The sequence below is a fragment of the Onychostruthus taczanowskii genome, unplaced genomic scaffold, assembly GCF_017590055.1.
Source record: "Onychostruthus taczanowskii isolate IOZ18803 unplaced genomic scaffold, ASM1759005v1 scaffold23, whole genome shotgun sequence".
NCBI classification, from domain to species: domain Eukaryota; kingdom Metazoa; phylum Chordata; class Aves; order Passeriformes; family Passeridae; genus Onychostruthus; species Onychostruthus taczanowskii.
Window position 1 is genome coordinate 5,703,682 of NW_024499573.1, and position 20,800 is coordinate 5,724,481.

The window sequence follows — 20,800 nt, forward strand, 5'->3', positions numbered from 1 at the left end:
TCCAGCATGGCACATGCATTTCCCACTCCAGTGGATGCATTATGATGCTGATGTCCAGCAGGTAAGTGTTTCACTGGAGTGTATTCACCAATCATTCTTTAAAGGGAAGATCTTTTTCTTTCTGGTGTTTTCAGATGCTACATCTCATCACATGGTTGTTGCCTATAAACTTCTCAGAGTCCAAGAAAAGATGTTTCTAGTGTTAGCAGTTGTTAATTCAGATCAACAGAAATTCTGAATGTGCATAAAACACTTCAGCCCCAGAATCTCACATTGTTCAGTCCAGACTGTTCCTGCTTGGGGGTAAATGATGGGTGCAGGGCAGAGCACACCCCAAGCAGGAGTGTGGCAAAGACAGATTGCAGGCTCTGCTCTGCTTGGGACAAGATCATTGGAAGGGCTTGAGAAAAACAGATGTTTATGTTGCACTCATGTTTGGGTTGAGTGACACCCCGTGAGGACTCCAGGGGCAGCCTGTGACATCCCTTCAGTGAGGGGCTCCTCTGGTTTTTGTCTGACCCTCTTGTCAGGATCAGCTGTGCTCCATCTCTGCTGGAAGGGTGGTTGCTGTCACCCCAGGTCTGGAGGAAATACCATGGAGAAGGAGAAATGCAGGGCTTGGGGGAACATTAGTGATAAGGCAGAAGCAAAGACACCCCAACAGCTGGGTACCATTGACTTCCAACAGGTTGGAAGTTACATTTTATTTAGACACTTAACAGAAAGCAGGTAATTAGCACGAAAGTCATAACCCAGCAGCAATAGAACATGGATCATACTTGATGTAACACTCATTGTCAGAAAAACTCTGTGTACAGAGATACCATGCATGGAGTAAGCATGAAAGATTGCTCCCCAAGTGGTGGTCCCAGGAAACTCTCCAAATCCTGTCAGTAATTTTATTATTCAGCTCCTATTCTTCCTTTCCCTGTAAACAATTTGATCTGGATGTAAACTGTCAGGAAATGCTATGATGGAACAGATGCTCAGGGCTATGCAGAGGTCATGCCAAACTCTACTCCAGGGGTGGCAGGACTTGGGGCTACCCACAGGGCTGCTTCTCACCAGAGTGAAGAGTGCACAGGCCACACAGCTCCTCTGGGAAGGACTCTTTAGTGTCCCTTTGTGGGGCACACAGTTGTGTCCAGGACAGGCACTCATCCTCCACACTTGTTTTTGCTCCTTTTCCCCATGCCTGACTAAAAACCTGTCTGTCCTGAGCAGGAGCAAGCCTCCCTGCAGGTGGCCACTCAGCTCCTCTGTAGGCTGAACTCTGCTGTGAAAGGCAGATGGACTTTAGGCCCTTCTGGGGAAGCAGGGTGGAAAATCAGAAGATCTACAGCAGCTTGTTTTCTCTTTTAAATTGTACATTGAAACAAATAACAAATAACAAAGACAGTGATATCCTTGGGGTTAATATGAGGTTAGTATCAAGGCTGTATTACCTTTCTCATCTTCCTTTCCAACTTTCTATCTGTAGTTGATTTACTTCAATTGGCAAAACACAGGCATGGCCCAGAGATGCTTTTGGGACTGCAGTAGGAATCAGGTAGGGACAGTGGGGCTTGGTACATTATCTTCAGTTTTAAAACATTTTCTCAATTCCAGAGCTGGAAATATGTATTCTTTAAAAACACTGATCCTGTAGTGCAGAATCCATCTTCTGCAGCAAACCTTCTTACCAGGAAACTGTGAAGCATGTCACACCTCAGATTACTTAGTGGACAATCAATCCTTGAACTTTTAGACCACCTTGTGTTGCCTCTAATACTAAGGCTCAGCCCAAGCTCACCAGATGAAAACTAATTCCCATTTAACTGCTGTGGATGGTGTCCTGTACATTAACTTCCCAAATGTTTTCTGTGTCAGTCCTAGCTTATACCAGCCTTGCCTTTCCTGGATCATCCCTTCCCTTTGCTGGCACAAATATCTGTACAACAGAGCAGCCACCAGAACAGGGTTAAAACAAAGCTTGAAAGAAAGGAAAAAAATAAAAAGGTTTGTTTTAAAATTGATCAGTTCCTCAATCCTCCATTGTCAGGAGTGAGTGAAAAAGAAAAATACAAATGGACAGTGAAGTGGAAATGATGCGTAAAAAGACAACCTAAACTATAAATGCATGGACATGATCAGTCTCAGTCACTTGGCTTTAGACAATATAAAAATCTTCTTTAAGCCTTCAAGTATTTTTGTAGCTCTAAATCACTGGTTCTCCTCTCTCTGAAACAATCTCCAAAAATGGAGAATGACAACAGTGGCAGAAGAAAACGGACCAGTACTCTGAGTATGGAGTTATGGAGTGAGGAGTTCTCATCTGCGTGCCCAGCCTCATTCCTGGCTCCCTGAGCTGCCCAGGAGACCCTGGAGGGCCAATACCTCATTTTATTTTCCTGATTTCTTGCAGCCTGTAGAGACTCAAGTGGGACTCTGCTCTGCTCTTAGAGGCTGTGCCAGGTGATCCTGGGAGATGTGTGTCCTGGCTCAAACACACTGCTTGGACTGCAGTGGGTTCATTCCACTCTCAATTCCTGCCTTCAATAGAACTCCCCACAGGGATGAGTTCTGACCTGCAGCTCATAGGGACAGAAGAAGAGAGCTCCAGCAAAGCCATCCAGCCCTTCACTCCCAACAGTCCCCCTGATGCACCATCCACTGCCCGGATTTCTTGTGGCAGAGGTGCCAAGGATGGTGGCTCTAGGTCCACTGCAGGTCCATGTTAATCTTTGGTGTCTGATTTTGACTATTTGATTGGAAACAAAAGGAAGTACTGAGCTGTCACCTGCAAAGTGTCCTGGCCAAGAGGCCCAGGTTACCAATGGTACTGATACGGAATACAGGTGCTGCTGCTGGGAGCTGCTCCCTGTGGGTGCTGGCACCCAGGGAGCTGGGCTTTGCTCTTTCTGAGAGCTGTCAGCAGAGATTCCTTCTGGCACTGGGCTGTGAGACACAGCTGTGGGGTATCTCAGGGCAGAGGGTGGGAGGAAAGCCCCCTCTCCAGTGTGGGGTGCTCACACCCAGAGCAGGGGTGTGTGAGCAGCCCAGAAGCAAACTGGCCAAAAACACTCCTGCACACAGACCACACAAGAGCCAGGCTGCTCTCAGGCTTCCGAGCCCGCTGTGCCTCAGACCAACTGGAAAAATGACTGCAGTGTGAATCCTCTGGAGCTGCAGAGCCCCACAGCTCCAAAAACAACATAAATTTGCCAAAGGTCCCAATCACTCTCAAAAGTGTAAAGAAACAGGATAGAGATAAATGCAGGGGAAAGCTAGAAATGTACTGCATGGCTGCTATTTTGGGATATGAATTTACCTTTTAATTAAAAACAAGGTCCTGAAGCTCAGGGAGAATCTGCACATGGTTCTGGATCCTATTTCCTTGCTGCTCCTTTTATTTACAGAGTAAGTTGCAGAAAGCTGTCGTTATTTTAGACATGAATCTTTTTTATTTCAGTGTTACTGCCTACCAGAGGCTTTGATTTTTTTTTAATGTTGGCTAATTTTGTGTTTTGAGTAGGAAGCTTCAACTTCACACCAGTTCTACACAGGCCCTTCTGCTATCCAGCAGTCTGGGCAAGATAAACCTGTAACAAAGGCATTCCTCCCTTAACCTCTATGGCTTTATCATGATTTTATTATTGCTCACCTTACTGTGGACTTTGAAAAGATATGGGGAGTATCTGAAGTAGTTTAAAACTATTTAATCTTTTAAATGTCTGGGATGCAGGCAAGTGTCCCTATACATCCACCCAGCCCCCAATTTTGCTTTTGCTTTCTAACTGCTGAATGAATTAGGGAGGACAGGGCCAGGCAAGCTGCCTGCAGTGATCTCTGTGGGGAGCCAGCTTCCTCCCACCCCTCAAAATGCACTAACCACTGTGCTCCCACACCAGATGCCTTCCCAAATCCTCAGTCCCTGCCCAAAACGTCTGTGCTGTTTGCCCTGTACCACTCTATTGCTCACAGGAGAGGGGACCCCCTTGGGCACCACCCCATCTTGCCCACACTTATGGTGGAAGGGAAAACCCAGGCAGCATCAAGGCAGGAAAAGTCTCTGAAAAGCAGCAGAATTAGCAATGTCTTGCATGCTAAAGCAAGTCCTAAGGCAGGCAAAGCAGCAGCCAGGAAAGACAGAGACCCACTCCCAGCATCCCACCTTGTTCATCCCTCCACCTCAGCACAAGGTGGGAGGCAGCTCCAGCACCAGCACCCTCATCCTGCTCCATGGCTCATCCATCAGGAGCAAGGAGGAGGATTAGTGCTTGGTATCAACGTGGGCATCTGCCTGCCTGCCAGGCTTGCTCTTTAAAACAGGCTGTCAAGCAGATAGCTGTTGAATCAATATGTGCCTGGTAGCTGTTGATGCCACTTCTGCCAGCACAGGGTGGGCTAAGCCACTGCACACCAGGAGGGATTCAGGCTCTGAGAGAGAGGATGCAGCGCTGACTCTTCAGTACCCATATCAGATGACTGTGAGAAAGCAGTCAAACAGGAAGACTTCAGTGATGGTGTCTCTGTGTTGCTGCTGCCAGTCCCCCCTCCCAGTGCCAAACATGAATGCTTGCCAAGCACAGAGGAGAGGATATACCACGGCTGGTCAGTCCTTTGAATGAGATGTAAAATAAAAGCAGGGGCCTCCACTACCAACCTTGGCAAATCCTTCCCACATCCTGAACAGATGATGAAAATCAGCCGACATCCAGATTGCTGTCTCCTCTTCCTCTGGGCCATGCCCAGGCTGCGAATTGCTGTGGATAATAGCTGTGACCATTCACCCAGACCATGGCTGCCTACCCGTGCTGGCGTGCAGGGCCCGGAGCTCGACGGTCCCGCTGCACAGGGGACGTTGGCTATTTGGAGCTGGTGTACTTGGTGACAGCCTTGGTGCCCTCTGAGACCGCGTGCTTGGCCAGCTCCCCGGGCAGCAGCAGGCGCACGGCCGTCTGGATCTCCCGGGATGTGATGGTGGAACGCTTGTTGTAATGGGCCAGGCGGGAGGCTTCCCCAGCAATGCGCTCAAAGATGTCATTGACAAAGGAGTTCATGATGCCCATGGCCTTGGAGGAGATGCCCGTGTCAGGATGGACCTGCTTCAGCACCTTGTAGACATAGATGGAGTAGCTCTCTTTCCTGCTTTTGTGACGCTTCTTATCACCCTTCTTCTGGGTCTTTGTCACGGCTTTCTTGGAGCCCTTTTTGGGAGCTGAGGTTGACTTTGCTGGCTCTGGCATCCTGAGAGCTCTTTCGCCACGTCTTGGAGCTGCTTGGAGAGAACAGAAAAAAAATCTAATTCTTTTTTTGACCTTCTACAGAATAATTGCACTGCAAGATGAGAGATCTGAGTTGGAGGCAAGTAACAGCTCAGAATCTGAGACAAACACGCCATGACCCTGAGCGAGCATTTCTGAACTGCCAGCAAGAACTTCTCTGGCTTGTGTTTTTTTTTGGTTGTTTTCTGTTTAAATACCTACAACACTGGCCTTGTCAACATCTCTGAACAAAAGCCTAATTGGCATCTACTCAGTAAATATGAGATGGAACCTGAACATCTTTCTGAGAAGAACACTGCAGTTCCAAGGAAAACACTAACTGCAGCATGGATTAAATCAAATCTTGCTGGAATGGGCCCAAGACTGTTGCAAGGTATCACTCCAGGCACCTTTACATGAGACCGGTCAAAATTATTTTATGTAGTTTGCAATCTCCAATAAACTCTTATTTGCATGTAGATAGAAGTTCATTTGAGGGTGCTTGCATTTCTGTGGCTATTGTTTGACACCATGTTTTCCAGTGAAATACAAAAAATAATACAGTTTTAAGCTAGATGGCTGAGCTACAGGAATATATCAGTATTCACATTTGCTGTCAAAAAATACCAGAGAGTAGAAAAGCTTAGAGGAGGTGGCAGGAAATCACCTGGCCGAGAAACAGAAATGTGGATAGGAGTCAAAAAGAAAAGTGCTTTCAGGCTACATGTTGATGGAAAAAATGATTTCCTGTTATTTGATGCTTTTTGCTTTCGAGAGAGCACGCCTTTGCTGGACAGTTTACACCAAAGATGCCTGATCCTCCCTCTGAGTTTTTCTTCATTAGGTCACAACGTGCAGAGCCATGACCTGCAGCTGACTGCTCTCATCCAGAAGTGCAGTAACAAAAAACCAGTATGTTAACCCATGAAAAAACTGTGTCCCTCCCCTACACTACAAATTTACATGTGCTTTACTTCATGGACCAAGGGGAATAGCTGTGTTGCAACCTGGTAAATGGTTTTGTGTTTCAAAGAACACTTCAAATGCTGCCTTGAAAGACAAGGCTCCTCCAGGTTTTGCTGGAGGATAAGCTTACAGCATCACCCCAGGGCTTGGATTTTACTGCTCTGCATCTCCTTTGAAGATGACCTAGGAATTACAGTCTGCTGGCCAAGAGAGACTAGCAGAGAAAAAAGAGCTTCAGGGCTGATGGCACATGGGAAAATGGATAGAAGTAAACAGAAGAGAGAAAGCTGGGATGTAACATATGGTCTGCACACTCTGAGTATCTGAGAAGGACCTAAACAGTGCCTGTGCCAAGGCAAGGGCTGCATGCTCAGCCCTGCCTCTCCTCCTTGGGAAAGAGTGAGTGAGATGTTTGATTTCCCCATCTGCATTCACAGGCAGATGCAGCAGCACTGCTGCAAACAAGCCTACACGGAGTTCCCGGTTGCTCCCTGTGGGAGGAGACACCTTTGATCCTGAGGCTGGATTTATGTGCCCACCTACACCTCAGTGGGTACGTGGGTACCAGCTCCTGCTTCCCAATCACCTCCATGGCTCCAAATCAGCCTGTGTGATGCTGCCTCCTGCCTGCAGCGAGCACCAGGGCTGGGCTCCGGCACCCACTGGCATTGCTTGGGATGCTGTGGAGAGGGGAAGGGAGGTCTCCACCACAGCCCTCCAAAACACCCTCCTGTCTAGAAGCTGAAGTCAGCACTAGTGTCCTTAGAGCTGGGTTTCTGCTCCAGAAAAGCAGTTCCTTCTCCAAAGGCATGATTTTCACGTGCTAAGTTTTTGACTCTGCCCCTCATGTCCCTTCTTAATTTTTTCTGGCATTCTTCCCAGTGGTGGCATTTAGAATGGCAAGTGCTGGACTGCCCCAAAAGTTTTGGACACCTTTCAAAACTGACACCTGCGTCCTTAAACACAACATTTTCTTCCTCTGGTGAAATCACAAGTTTTCTTCCTTTTTTTACCTATTTGGGAAACAGTATCGGGAAAAGAAATCCCCTGTTTGTAGACTTGAAAGTATGCCTTTTCAATGGAAAATGATTTTTCTACAGGAACACATAACTGTGCACTTGCTCCTTTTTCTTTTAAGCTCATTTTGCTGACTGAAAAACACCACAACTGAAAAATGCAAATGAGTATTTCTTAAGCATTTTGAAAAGTATGTCCTTCTGAAAAAAATATTAATTCTTAAGTGCACTTCTACTGCAGCTTTAAAAAAAATGAATAGAGAACCCAACGGGGACCAGAGTGATTTCATAGGGCTCCAGAACAGGTCACATCTACAGGACATCTCTGTCCATTTGATCAGCCAATACCCTTGGGTAGCACAGCCCAGATCTCACTCCCCTCCCATGTACAGATGCAATGGGGGAAGCAATGATGCTGAAGTTCAGAGATCAGCACAAAAGCTTGTGCTCCTCTCCCTCCATTTCTTTGCAGCTGACTGTTTAACAGGTAAATAACACCTTCTTTGAAGACAGGTTGTGTTCTTTGTGGTTTATTTGGGCAGTGCCCAGCAGGCAGAGCCTGAGTGCATTTGCCAGGTGCTAAACAAATAGTTAATAATGGTCAACAGTATCACCAATCCTTCTGTCAACAGTGCAATGCAACCCACAGCAGCTGCTGCACTGGCACAAAGACAGAAGCAGTGGGACTATTCCCAAAGTGTCCTTGTAGAGAGTTTGAGGAGGAAAACAAAAAAGTGACCTTTAAAAGAATGGTTTATTTTTATAAAAAAAAGTTGCATATCTTTCTTTCCTTAAGAAAAAAAAAAGAAAAGAAAAAAAAAAGAGAGAAAGAGAGGGAGAGTTGGAGGGAGAACGTGAAGAGGTTAATAATTCTTGGTTTTTATTTTAGAAGTGTTGTCAGCATGACTGGCTTCTCTACTGTGAGGCAGACCAAGCATTGGATACAGGTAGCTCAGAGAGGTTGTAGGATCTCCATCCTTGGAGCTACTCAAAATCTGACTGGACACGGCTCTGAGAAACCCACAGTGGCTGACTCTGCTCTGAGCATGGACTGGACTGATGTTTGCCAGAAGCACCTCCAACCTCATCCATTCTGTGACTTCTGGAGACTGAAACTGGGTAGAACACACTTTATGAGCTGTGTACCCTTGACTGACATCTCCCATGGTGCATCCCAAGATTCCCACATGGACCTCTAAGAAGAGATGGTGTTCATCTCCAGGTCCAGGCCACTGAGGTCCCTGGGATGCAGGGTACAGCCAGGCAAGAGAAGGCACTTTCAAGCAGCACATTTGGAAAGTTTCAGGTTTTTGAGAAAAATCTCTGGGAACATTTTTTTCTTTATGGCTTTGTGTGCTCTGAGTTACATCAGATATCAGTGCTGGCAGTTTTTTCCTTCCTCAGAAAACCAACAAGAAAACCAACCACAGTAATTTTTCCAGCCAGCTCCAAGCAGCAGCCTGACTGCTGCCAGAAACCAGAGCGGTGCCGAGTGACAGATACATCTTCCTTTGTGTTGACACTCCTTTCTTCAGCATCATTAAAAGGAAAGTGAAGGGAAAAACACATTCAAAGATACAAATCACCACAGTCTCTCAGATCTGAAATGGGAGAGGAGCCCTGCTGAGAAATCCCACGTGGAACCTGATGCTGTCTCTTATCTCCAGCCTTGATATATCAGTGGAGAGAGACAAGCAGGGAAGCTCCTGCAAGATTTTTGTTCATTTTTGGCATTGCTGCTGAGTCTATAGGACCAGTGCCAAGCTGCTGCCAGCAGTGTGCATGGGTAATGGTGGGTGGACTATGAGCTGGCCTTTTGGACCTCTCCTCATGCAGGGCTGGAAACAGCACTTGGATTTTTTAAACTTTTTTTTCTTTTTGAAAGCTGTCCTTGCTATGATGAGCTCTGGGGCATCCATGTATCCCCATGCCCTTTCTGCAATTTCCTAAACAGCCATAAAAGTTACATTTCTAGAATCAGCATTTTGTTCTTAGAAGGTTTTGGTAACAAGTTAATATTTGTATTATCCTACAAAGCTTTCATCTTTTGCACATCTGAAATTCTGATATTTGTTAATCTTCTGATGTTCTACTTTAATCCTTGCTAGAGCAAATGAGAGCCAACGGGCACCTGCTGATAATTCTGCCCCTTAAATAAGAATGTTCTGTCCATTCTGTCCAATTATTGCCCGTTTCCTCATTTTCTCCTACTATGTAAAGGAAAGAATGCTTGGATTTATTTCTGCATGCCAAGAAATACTAAATGAAATTTGCTGTTGTTTTTTGTTTAATTTTCTTTGAGACACAAAGGGTAAAAAACTAGGGAATGTTTCCACAAAAAGGAAAAGGCTTTCTAATGGATTCACCTGCTCTGAAATACTTCTGAGATCTCATAAATATAGCTAACAAATTACAGTGTGTCAACAAATGACTGTTATTGGAAAAGATAATTTCTGCAAACTGCAAATCCTCTTCCTTTTATTATGTATGGCCATCTACTATTATACAAGAACTTTTTCATCTTTCAGGTGTCATTATATAGTCATAGTTGAGAAAACAAACAGTATTTGTGATTATTTGGTAGCAAGCTCTGCCTCAGGTATAAAGTGGATCAGAAGCATGATGAGTCATTGTGAGACACTGGTGATGTTGCCTCGTGCAAAAACTGATAGTTGTATTTTGGTCTGAAAAGACTTTTTCCCTTGGTATGTTGTCTAGCATGTGATGATGAGGTAATATTTGCTTTGAAGTAAGGAGGAGGAGAATTTCCCAAAATAAGGTAAATTAATCTGAAATGCCTGATTTCTTGCAACGGTGGAGGGGTGCAGAAAACAGTTTTAAGATCCTAGGTTTCCTCCCAAGTAATCCAGTAACAGTATTAAGACCTCATCCTCAGTTCCACATGCTCTGCTGCACTTTATATCTCTGTTCCTGTAAGGCTTTCATTTATATGGCTACCTTTCAAAGTTGGATACACACATGCAGTTTTCTAGTGAACAGAGGGCTGTGACTATAGGTTAAAATTGAAGATGACCTCTACTCACTGACAAAGAAAGAAATGCTACAAACTCAGTCCCTGACACAGACCCATGATGCTCACATAGATCTTTAGATTTCCTTAGAACAAATACAAGCAGAACAGAGCACTGTGTCCAAGCTCTTTGCCTGATACTTATCTTGTTTGTGTTAACCCATTGCTTGGGAGTTCTGTTCAGAATACTACAGGAATCTTTTCAGTTCTTTTCTATAATTTCAATCTATGATTTTTAGAAAGCACGTTTAATCACGAGTAACAGCTGTAATCTCTTGTGCTACTTCTGCCCAAGTTGCAAGTACTTCTTGGGGCTGCAGGGGTATCCATCAGAGATTTTGTATTATTAACTACAAAGTATGGAGCAGGACCCTACATCAGAGTTCTCTGCAGAGAAGATACATTGAAATTTTAAAGAAAATAAAATCTTACCCATGAGTCAAATAGAGCAATAGAGAGACAATGCTGCAAGAACAAGTGTCAGGAGACTAAATACTGCAGTCCTTGTGCTGATTAAGAGAGTGTCTGAAGTCAATGGGGATTTAACACAGGTCTGAAAGCACATGTGAAATGTTTAGAGATGTTTAGCACCAACAGCTGACATTGATTTCCACTGGAATCCAAAAGGCTCATTACTTCACATAAATCAGATCTCATATTCTATCAAGGTTTTGTTACTGTTAATAAAGGAGTAGTTAAAAAAGCTTTATTATCTGCTCTTTGTAAGTGTACTCATTGTACACTTGCTTTGGGACAGCTCCGATCTACATGCCTGAGCAAGTATCCAATAAATACAAAAAGGAGAACGACGTTTTCTGTGGATCCATACCTGTTAAACGTATGTGGGGTTTAACCCAGTACCAGCACCTGCTACAATTACACTCCAGTCAGCTTTCCCACAGAGGGTCAGGGTTTCAGTGAAACCTGTACGAGTTAAATTTGATGATCCCTGTGGGTCCCTTCCAACTTGGAGCATCCCATGATTCTGTATTATCACAACCATCCTCAAGAAGCCCCACAGAGAACACAAGCAGGCTCACTTCCTTCCTGATGTTTTATCAATAACTCAAACCTCACACATAAAATGCAGCATGAGCTTCCTCTCCAAGTTTTAGAATCATCAGGATTTTCTGCTTCTGCAAGTGGAACCATGGTCTCTAAACTAGTAATGACAATAAGCCTAAAGAATCCTTTCCTCAAGCAACAGCCTTTTTTTCCCTTCATAGCCCACTTCAAGTCAACTGGATCCACTGGCAGCCAACCTGTCAGCAGCAACCCCATGTCCAATTGCAGGGTTTAGCTCCCATCCTCAGACTAACTCAGCAAAGTTGCTCTGGAGGTAGGGAGAGGTCAGAGCCTGCTAACCATGTAGGGGCAGCTGATGTCCAACTGACCTGGGACAATCCTGCTGGCAGAAGGAGCAAGGCATCACAGCAGCTCCACTGCTCAGAAGCATCACAAGCTCTACATATCTTTTTGGTGGTGTGCAATGTACAGACTGGTGGAGATGGGTGTGAGAACCAAAATCATAGGTGACTGGGGTATGTAATACCAATGGAAGAAAGGTGCTTTACTTATTCCATAACACCGTATGCTATTGAAAAGAAAAACTGCAGATTTGAAATAAATTGCTCTGTGCTGTATCAAAATAAAATCACTTGCTTTTTATCCACATAATTTCCATTTCTCTGGAAAAGGAGAAGAGCAAAAACTCACTAAGGCTGCTATATCTAAATAACTCCTACAGTGGAACCATGGTCTCTAAACTAGTAATGACAATAAGCCTAAAGAACTGCTATCACATTTAAGCAAACTATTTTTATACATTTTATGGAGTAATGGAGAATTATCGAAATTCTAGACTATTTTCATAAGTGCTGAAAAAGGCAACCATTAAAAATGTGCTAATTCAGCCATTCAGCCAAAAATAGGAGAGAAACTACAGCGCAACACCTGCAGGCCATAGGGAGAGAGTGGGTGGAAGAGGGAGAAAAAGCTTCACCAAGAAATGAGAGCTGCTCTGAGTTAAGGTAGGAGTTATGTGGGAACCAATGCAGACACATGCAGCACCTCTTCCTCCTACACACCCCACACCCAGGCTTTAGCAGGTTCCTGTAACCTTTTTCCAGCACCACAGATAACTGGTGTGGCAAAAAAGAAACAAAAGCTGAGATTGTACCCCAAAATGTGTAGTTTGGCCAAATCACACTGACTGAGAACAAGAATTTGGACATAAACCCATGCTGAAGTGCAAAGCTATGTGCCCATATTAGGCTGAAGACCAGACCAAGGTCATTAAGGGTTTTATGAGTGATGTGATAGGTACATCACAATGTAGTGATCTACCTGTGTAGTTACCACGTATTCTCAATGCCTTGGATAAAACAAACCCAGCAAAACCTTCAAGGTATGTATATGGGTCTAAGGCATGTATGCTCAACAGACCTGGACGTTACCACCACAAACTCTCTCCCTTCATGGGGAGAAAGTGTCAGACAAGGGCATGATGTGCGCAGCTGTAATCAGTCATGACCGACATTCCTTCTAAATGAGTCTCTCACTTCAATCATCACTTCCCAGTTACATTACCCACATTTCAGCAAGTCCTGAAAATGGTTTCAGAAAAAATAGCAGAAAGCATGCATCAAAAAAGTCAGGGATATGTGAAAGCTGCTTTGTAATGGTGGTAAAGCCTGGGAACACAGACTGTAAACGCAGGAGGTGGGGTACCAGACAGGTATATCCAACAGGACTGCATGCCATGCCACAAGCTAAAGGACAGCAAGAGGCACAGCATCTGATTTCATTTCTACAGGATACTGAAAATACTGTAATGTGTGTATTAATAATTAATTTGGCATGGTAAAAGCAATTTTACTGTAAATCAGAGATGTGTGACTATTACTGGAGCCTGCAGGGAAACAAAGATAAATGTCCTTCTCCAGATCTCGCATCATTCAATAACCAGATTGGGAACATGATCCAAGACTACTGACACTTTTTTCTGCTGCTGCCACCAGATCACATTACTACAGGCAGAGAGTCCTCTGAGCATTAGAGGTCATCTTCTGTAGGAAACAGGAAAATGGAGAGTCTGTTAGATGGAAGGAGAGGAGAGGAGAGAAGCAGGACTGGGACAGCCAGGTCTGGCAAAGGTCCCCTGAAGAGGCAAGCTGGCTTTTCACCAGAAACAGATAGGGGCAAGCACTAGAGACACAAGAGTTATTGAAGGTAAACTCTGAAACAAGAACTGACAATAAACCGTTTTAAAATGTTCATGAATAAATTTACACTGGAGATGAAAGGGAACTTCACATCCTTACTTGGAAGTGGGAGGATAAAGGCAAGGGAGGAGGGGAGAAAGACAAAGAAATCCATTCCTTCCATATTTCAAAGACAAAACTTGATTAAAAAAAAATTCTAGGAAATGGTTCCAGCATAGCAAGTAACTGCTCTACATTAACCAGGCAACACTTTCTATGGTGCTGTGCTACTGAAGAATTGTTATCAAAATGCACAGATGTCCTTCACTTTGTACTTCTCTTTCCTTTATTCTTTTATTTATTGTTCCTTCCTCCTTTTTCTCACATCCACTACAAGTGCCAGGAGGTTCAAAGCCCCAGCAGGACTGCTGCCACTTGGTCCTGTCTCACATGTGGTATTTGTAGAGACTACCACAGTACTTTGAACAGCCACAGGGTTGAAAAACTGGCAGCTCTCCAGAAACTTTAAAAGAAATGGCTGTCAAGTTAGCCCATGCCCAAATTCCACACTGTACAAATTGCTTGTGAATAGTGTTTTGATTTACCTCTAATTTGTGATAGCATCATTATTGCTATTGCATTAATTCAGTGTGCTAGTCACTATGCTGATGCAAGCTAAAAAACACCATCTCCCTTCCAGAGAAATCAAGGTATAATTCAGGATACACCAATATTTACATCAGGCAAGGATGCAAAGAGTAATATGCTGAAGACTTGGTTGCAACCACTAGACCAGCAGTGAAGAAAATGAGGGCTGCTGGACAAAATGACAGTGGTCCTGGATGGTCAGTAGCAATTAGAACAATTAAATGTAAAGTTCACTTTTCAAAACTCAGAAAGGCAGCAGGTTTAAAATGCCAGTGGAGTGCCATATTAGCTGTACAAGATTCTTATCTTTAACCATCCTTGGCTCCATCCTCCCACATCCACTTTCCCCCTGAGCTTTCCATGCCCTTCGTTTCCCCACTGCTTTAGTCCAACAGTCTCCCAAGCTGTTTCTTCCTCAGATAAAGTGCTCACTCTTTGCTCTTCTCCCTCCCTGCTGGTGTCTCTCCCAGCATACTCCCTTCACAGAGCTCATTAGTGCCTCTGCTTCCAGCAGAATATATTTGCAGGTGACTGCTAAGTCCTTTTCTTGAGCTGTGTCCCAGTTATCAGGCAGCTGCAGTCGATAAGGATGACTGGAGCTGGGCTGAGGACCCACAGTGCAGGAGAAGAGACAATATGGGGTTAATTCTGGCATGTAAGAAAAAGGAGGGTGGTACTGGAAGGTCCAGACAGCTGCAGCCTCCACATCTTCAGAGCAGAGCTGCTGCACCTGCAGTGCATTTTAGGACAAACACATCCAGAATGAAAACAGCCTATATTTATATTAAATATGGTCAGACAGCTCCTTCCTAACAGGATGTTCTCTGTCTCCCATCTTGTAGAACCCCACTTGTCACTCAGTCAATTTCCAGGTCCCCCAAAGGACCCAAAGAGGACTTCTGCCTTTCTGTCAGCGTGGAAGCAGCCTCCCTTCCCTATGCTTCCTCCTTTGATATTTACCAATGGTTCGCTTCAGCCCTTTCAATTTTCCCCTTTCCTTCCTGTTCCTTGATTCTGCCTGCCTTTGTGATAGGGAAATGAGGAGACTCTTACCAAATGCCTTCCTTGGCCTCTCTTCACACTATGTTTTATCTTTAAGTGCTGAGCTTAAAGATAGGAATACCTTGGCCTCTCTTCACACTATGTTTTATCTTTAAGTGCTGAGGAAAGGAATACCTTCCTTTCTGCCCTTCTCCCACATCATTTCAAGAATTTCTTCAGAAAAAATGTCACATGCTTTCTGCCCCAGCTTTCTAGTGTAACTCATGTCCTCTTTTTAACTCCCAACAACCTGGGGTGGTTCTGTTCTCCTACCCCTTCTTCCATTGCCTCCTGTACATACTACCCATTGCATCACCACCTCTGTGTTTTGTTTTCATTTCTACCTTGCAGTCTTCTCCCATGCAGTATTTTCTGCTTGACAAGTACAGTCTACTTCATATGATCTCTCTCCCCACAAGAGACAGTCACAGAGGTTACACAAACAGGTTATAAGGAGAGATCTGATGTTCCCAAAGGCATGTCTGTCTTTCCTGACTCTGTCTAATATAGCCACTGCCTCTGACAAACTTTGCCCACTCACATCCTTGATCATTGTGGCTAAGAGTGCCCAGTTTCCCCCTCAGCACACACCACCTGAAGTGATAACCTGGGGGATGGTCTTCCACCTTCAGCTCATGGATTTCAACTCTCCAGGTGACACATCTTGTGTCAGAGTTATGTCCTTAGCAAATGGAAACTCTCTCTTCCATCGTCCTCAGGCAAAGGTTATCTTTTAAAAAATAACACAGAAAACCTTGCTGCATTGGACCACCTATGTACTTTCACCAAATTCAGGAAAAAACCCTCACCCTGTATTATAAGAACTTTTAAGGCTGGTTTGAAAGGTAAAGAATTCCTACTCCAAGAGGGTCGATGAAATAATATGCCAAGGGTGGTGATTAAGTCTCACCACAAAGGAAAATGTTGAGTTGATGTAGGTGGCATAAAACCCCCCACTCTCTTTATGAGTCAGGTAAGCTGCCAGAAAGCGGAGGTGGAATCCGTGGGATGGAGCTGTTTTCATTCCAGCCACTTAGTAGTAAGCTCTTTGAACAACAACAAAAAAAGTAGTTTAAATAATGAATTATATTTTTTTTAAAACTGAGACTCTTATCTAAATAGCAAAATCTAACAATTGCCTTTGATTCCCAATGATTATGTTTGCAGTCAATGACAGTCAAGGGAAAAAAATATTAAACAACTCTTCCCCCCATCCTCTGAGGTTAATGTAGCATTTTTGGATTATGCATCTATTCTTCCATCTCCCACCCAATGCATATGATCCTGCAGTCACAGCTCTCTTCTCTCCCTCTGGCTCCAGAAAAAAGGAAAGCTGAGAAGCTGAAATCCCAGTCTCACCCCACACAGAACCCTTTTCAGAGGAAGAGCATAGCTCTGCTGAGGAGAAAGCATTTCTCCACTTTTTGCATTTGTTAAACCACTTTTGTGCAACTATTTCTTCTAATAGCTGCACAAAAGTGGCTTAACAAATGCATAAAGCAAAACAATTGGGGGAAAAAAAGAAAAATGTTTGGTGAGGTCTTATTTTGGGTCAGTCCAGCATCCAAGACATATTTCAAAGATATGGCAGTGTCCCTCACTTAAAATGTAAGTCTTTATTTACAAAAAAAACTCCTTGAAATGGAAAAACGTAAAAAGAATGTCATTAGGTTCTTAAGTTCAAGGGGCTTGAAGTCCTCCTCTGGTACTGTCAGTGGGAACACAACATCTGCTCTGTTCACAGTGCAGCCTCAGCAAAATGCTTTCTCAAGTACACATCTGAATTTAGGAACATTTCCCACACACTTAATTCTTCAGTCTACCCAACACATATGGGATGGGAAGGAGCAGTGTACTTCAGGTGCTAAGAAAGGGAAGAAATAGATCAGACTATCAGCACGAGTAATTTCTTGTTTTCAGCTGGAGAGTGAAAGATGTGGAGTGGAAATATAGGTGTACCTATATATGCATAATATTAAAGTAAAATATATGTAAATGTAAGGGAAGAAAAGAACAGTTACCAAAGGAACAGCTTGGAGAAGAAATGTCAAGAGGAAGGTAGAGTTAGGCAGTGGACAGAAGTGAGATGTCAGAAAGGAGAGACAGAAGGAGAGGGTTTAAAAAGAATGACACAGAGGGGAAAAAAGATGTAAGAAGAAGATATATGAACAGGAACAAAAATGAGAGAAAAGATATGACTGGACAAAAAACAGAGAGGAGGAAGGTAAAGTAATGAGCACAATGTTTGGTAAGGCAGAAATACTTAAGTATAAATAAGACACAGAAAAGAGAAACTCATAGGAAGGGTCACAAGAAGGAAAAAAGACCTTGCACAGCAGAGATGGGAAATGAGCAGTGGGGAAAAAAAATCACCTGCCAGCACAGCACTTCTCAGTCACGGGTGAGAGGTGCTGCTGGCCCAACAAGGGACAGAGGCAAACCCTAGGAAGTGACAGGCTAAACCCAAGGAGAACAAAGGACCACGCTGGGAGAAGATAATGATAGCCTTGTACTAGGCCTTTTGTCTGAAACAGAAATCACAAAGGTCATTGAAATTGCTGCTTAAATCTTACATCTGATACTTGAAAAAAACCTCTTTCCCAATACAATGATTCTTCCTTCTCTCTCAACGCTGGATTAAATTAATTACTTTACAGTTGTACCTCCCTGCTGGGGAAGTAAACCCCAGACACCATTCTGCTCAAAGTAGACCTTCGTCTCTGGCTCCCTTTGCCTATAGAGGCTTCTGTAGAAATCTTTCAGTAGACACAGGTAAATTTCCTGCAGCTCCAAAATTACCATGCTGGATTTGGCTATCATTAGTAAAATGAGGAAAGAAAGAGGAAGGAAACAGGGTAAGCACTCAGGAAAAAAAGCTTCTTTTTTCTTGTTATTATAATTAGGAAATTTACGCAGTAGAGAGGGAAAGAAAGTGCTGCCTGTAAATAAACTGTCACTCCTTTGAACATCAAATAATAGGAACAAGAGGGAGTGTGTGGGAAGTACATTCATATTATCAAATTCTTTCTGACATTAACCTGTTCAATATAATGAAAACATAATCAGGAAAATAACATATTGTAACACAAATACTATGGAGGCTATAGAGAAAAAACACCAGGAAGATCAGTGTTCCCAGGGTAGCTCCAGTCTGAGAAACCAGAGCCTTATTAGTAGTAACAGGAGCAACATATGGAGATGAATGAAACCATGTTTGTAAATGTGATATGCAATTGCACACTCTCATTTGGCTTTCCTTTTTCACGATCTGACTCAGCCTCCACACTCCCCCATCTTTTGATTCATAAATTCTTGATATCAAAAAATGAAAGAGTTACAAAGCCAGCATGCAAAGGGCATGAGATGACGCGAGATACAAGGATGCTGGTGAGCACAGAACGTGCCATCAATCACCAGACTGCAAAGGGACAAATCTGCTGGAGATAAGCAGTGGAGACAGGGCCACCCTGTCCAGGGGCTCGCTGGAGGACGCCGCGCAGCAAACCCCAGCTCATCCCCACTGTGCTAGAGGCGCATGCTGAGGTAGACAAATCTATTACAAAATTGTATAATATTGCTTGTGCTGCACAGCAGCCACTCGGTTAGGCAGCCCCTGCATCACCAAACCCGTGAGACCGGAGGTGAGAGGAATGAGAAATAAAAGGGTTTCCTACGGCATATACTCCCTGCATTTTTTATAGCTATGGAAAAAAGATCAGGGTTAACCACAAGCAACACAAAACACAACAAACAGTGCATGAGCAATGGTTTGCAGCCCTATACACTCAACAATTAACAACCTCACAGAGTGTTGACACAGTGGGGGTCTGTACACAGGATAATCCCTTCCTTCCCTGGGGCCCGGGCTCCTCAGCATGTGTGCGGGCAGGCTGCAGACGGCCAGCCCAGCCCGTGGGCACCGCTGGCCCGCTGCAGGCAGTGCCCGGCTGCGGCCCCCAGCCCTGCCACGGCCGTGCCCCGGCCCAGGCTTCGCCTTCGGCCCCCGGTGCACCGGAGCGCACTGAGCTCCGGCGATACGATTCCCACCATGGCAGCAAAGCACTGGCAAGGCTGACACCGTTTGGGTGCGTTCGCCAAGCCCGGAGAACGACGAAGCCCCGACTCTGCGGGGCTCAGGGTCGAGCAGAAGGCATGGCAGGGCAGGGCAGGGCAGGGCAGGGCTGGTCGCACACCGCATCGCGGTACAGCGGTGCGGCAGCTCGCACGCCCGGGCAGCGCAGCCCCGCTGCGGACACTGCGGCGTGCGGTGCCCACCGCTGCCGCACGGCAGGCAGCCAGCGCAGGGGAGGGTCTTGCCTGCTGGGCGTCTGGACTCCTCCGCAGGCGAGCTCCAGGCGCCGGCGTGGCGCGGGGCAGGTGCGCGCGGCGGGGCTGGGGGGCTGCTCGCTGCCGCTCCGCGCAGATCCGGCGGCCGCCGCGCCGGGGGCTGAGCTGGCCCGCCCGGCCCCGGCGGCGCCCGGCCCCGCTCAGCACAGCGGCGGCGGCTCTCGGGGCGTCGCCTGGCTCCGGCGGCCTGGGCACGGCGGGGAGCGTGAATGAGAGTTTGCTCCGATTTCCGAGCAGGGTGAGTGCCTCGCTGGCCGTCTCAGAATAATAATAGTAATAATAATAATAATAATAATAATGATAATAATAATAATAATAATAATGATAATAATAATAATAATAATAATGATAATAATAATAATAATAATAATGATAATAATAATAATAATAATAATGATAATAATAATAATAATAATAATGATAATAATAATAATAATAATAATGATAATAATAATAATAATAATAACAACAACAACAATAAATTTTTTGTGTGTCCATACCTTTAGCCCGGCGCCACCTCCCTGGGGCAGGGTTGCGTGCGGGGCGCGGTGTCTCCGCCACCCCCGGTCGGGGACCCTTGGGAGGGGGTTGATGTCCTTTGGTCCCTCCGTTCCCTTTTGTTCTACTCTCCCGGGGCTGGGGGGAAGGGGCGGACCGGGAGGTTGCGGGGGAGCCAACGGAGGTCTCGGCCGGTGGCCCGGCTGTCCGGGCGGTTGCGGCAGGCGGGACGCCGTGCCCGTGCGCGCAGGGGGTGTCCGGCTGCTCCCTCCCCGCTTCCCCGGCGGAACAGTGGCCCTCTTCTCCTCCCCGCGCCCCTCCGGCACGGAGGAGCCGCCCTGGGCTGCGGGGACAGGCGGTGGCATCGCCGCCACCAGCCAGAAGGCACCGGCTGTAGTAAACACAGCGCATGGGGCGGCGGTGAACCCGGTAAAGGTCACATCCTTGTGTGCACACGCAGCCCGACCTATCTGGGCTCCCCAGCTGCTGTCTCGGGGCCGGTGTGGTGGCTGCCGGTGGCTGTCGCTGGCAGAGCCGCGCTCCCGGCCGTTGGCCGTGCTCGGCGGGGTTCCCCGGCTGCGAGCAGGGATCTCCCTTGGCGAGGGAGCAGCAGCCAGAGCTGCGTCACACCCTCCTTTGCCTCCTCCCGCCCCCGGCCGGGGTGGCAGCTGGGTGGCATCCGATTTAGCAATAAGAGCTGGGAGTGCAGGTTCTGCTGTGAGGTTTGATTCCTGAGCGGTAGCTGTGCCTAGCCGAGTTCAGGGCTAGGCACACGTTGATGTTAAACAGCAGCCAGCAATGTAC

General features: G+C 45.6%; 2 protein-coding genes across 5 annotated transcripts in view; one reads left to right on the forward strand and one right to left on the reverse strand.

Moving 5' to 3' along the window:
* Positions 1 to 671: 671 nt before the first annotated feature.
* LOC121336319 (histone H2B 5-like) lies at positions 672 to 20,552 on the reverse strand. 2 transcript variants are annotated; one of them, XM_041405341.1, is made up of 2 exons: positions 19,999 to 20,552; positions 672 to 5,257 (listed from the first exon to the last, which is right to left on the reverse strand). In XM_041405341.1, exons 1-2 carry the CDS (start codon positions 20,405 to 20,407, stop codon positions 4,848 to 4,850), a joined length of 819 nt encoding a protein of 272 aa, XP_041261275.1. In that variant the 5' UTR covers positions 20,408 to 20,552; the 3' UTR covers positions 672 to 4,847. The 2 variants fall into 2 exon arrangements, with proteins under 2 accessions (XP_041261275.1, XP_041261276.1); XM_041405342.1 differs by lacking the exon at positions 19,999 to 20,552 and adding an exon at positions 19,469 to 19,597.
* GRAMD4 (GRAM domain containing 4) overlaps positions 19,602 to 20,800 on the forward strand; it is a 75,775-nt gene continuing 74,576 nt past the window's right edge. Inside the window, exon 1 of one of the 3 annotated variants that reach the window (XM_041405337.1) lies at positions 19,602 to 19,736. In XM_041405337.1, coding sequence (XP_041261271.1) covers positions 19,708 to 19,736 — 29 coding nt within the window. In that variant the 5' untranslated portion in view covers positions 19,602 to 19,707. The remainder of the gene's footprint in view (positions 19,737 to 20,800) is intronic. The other 2 variants (XM_041405336.1, XM_041405335.1) reach the window with 2 other exon arrangements.

Coding starts and splice junctions, on each gene's coding strand:
- LOC121336319 (XM_041405341.1), bottom strand. CDS start 20,407: ATGCGCTGTGTTTACTACAGCCGGTGCCTTCTGGCTGGTGGCGGCGAT. Junction 5,258..19,998: donor GAGGTGGCGCCGGGCTAAAG/GTATGGACACAC, acceptor CTCTCCAAGCAG/CTCCAAGACGTGGCGAAAGA.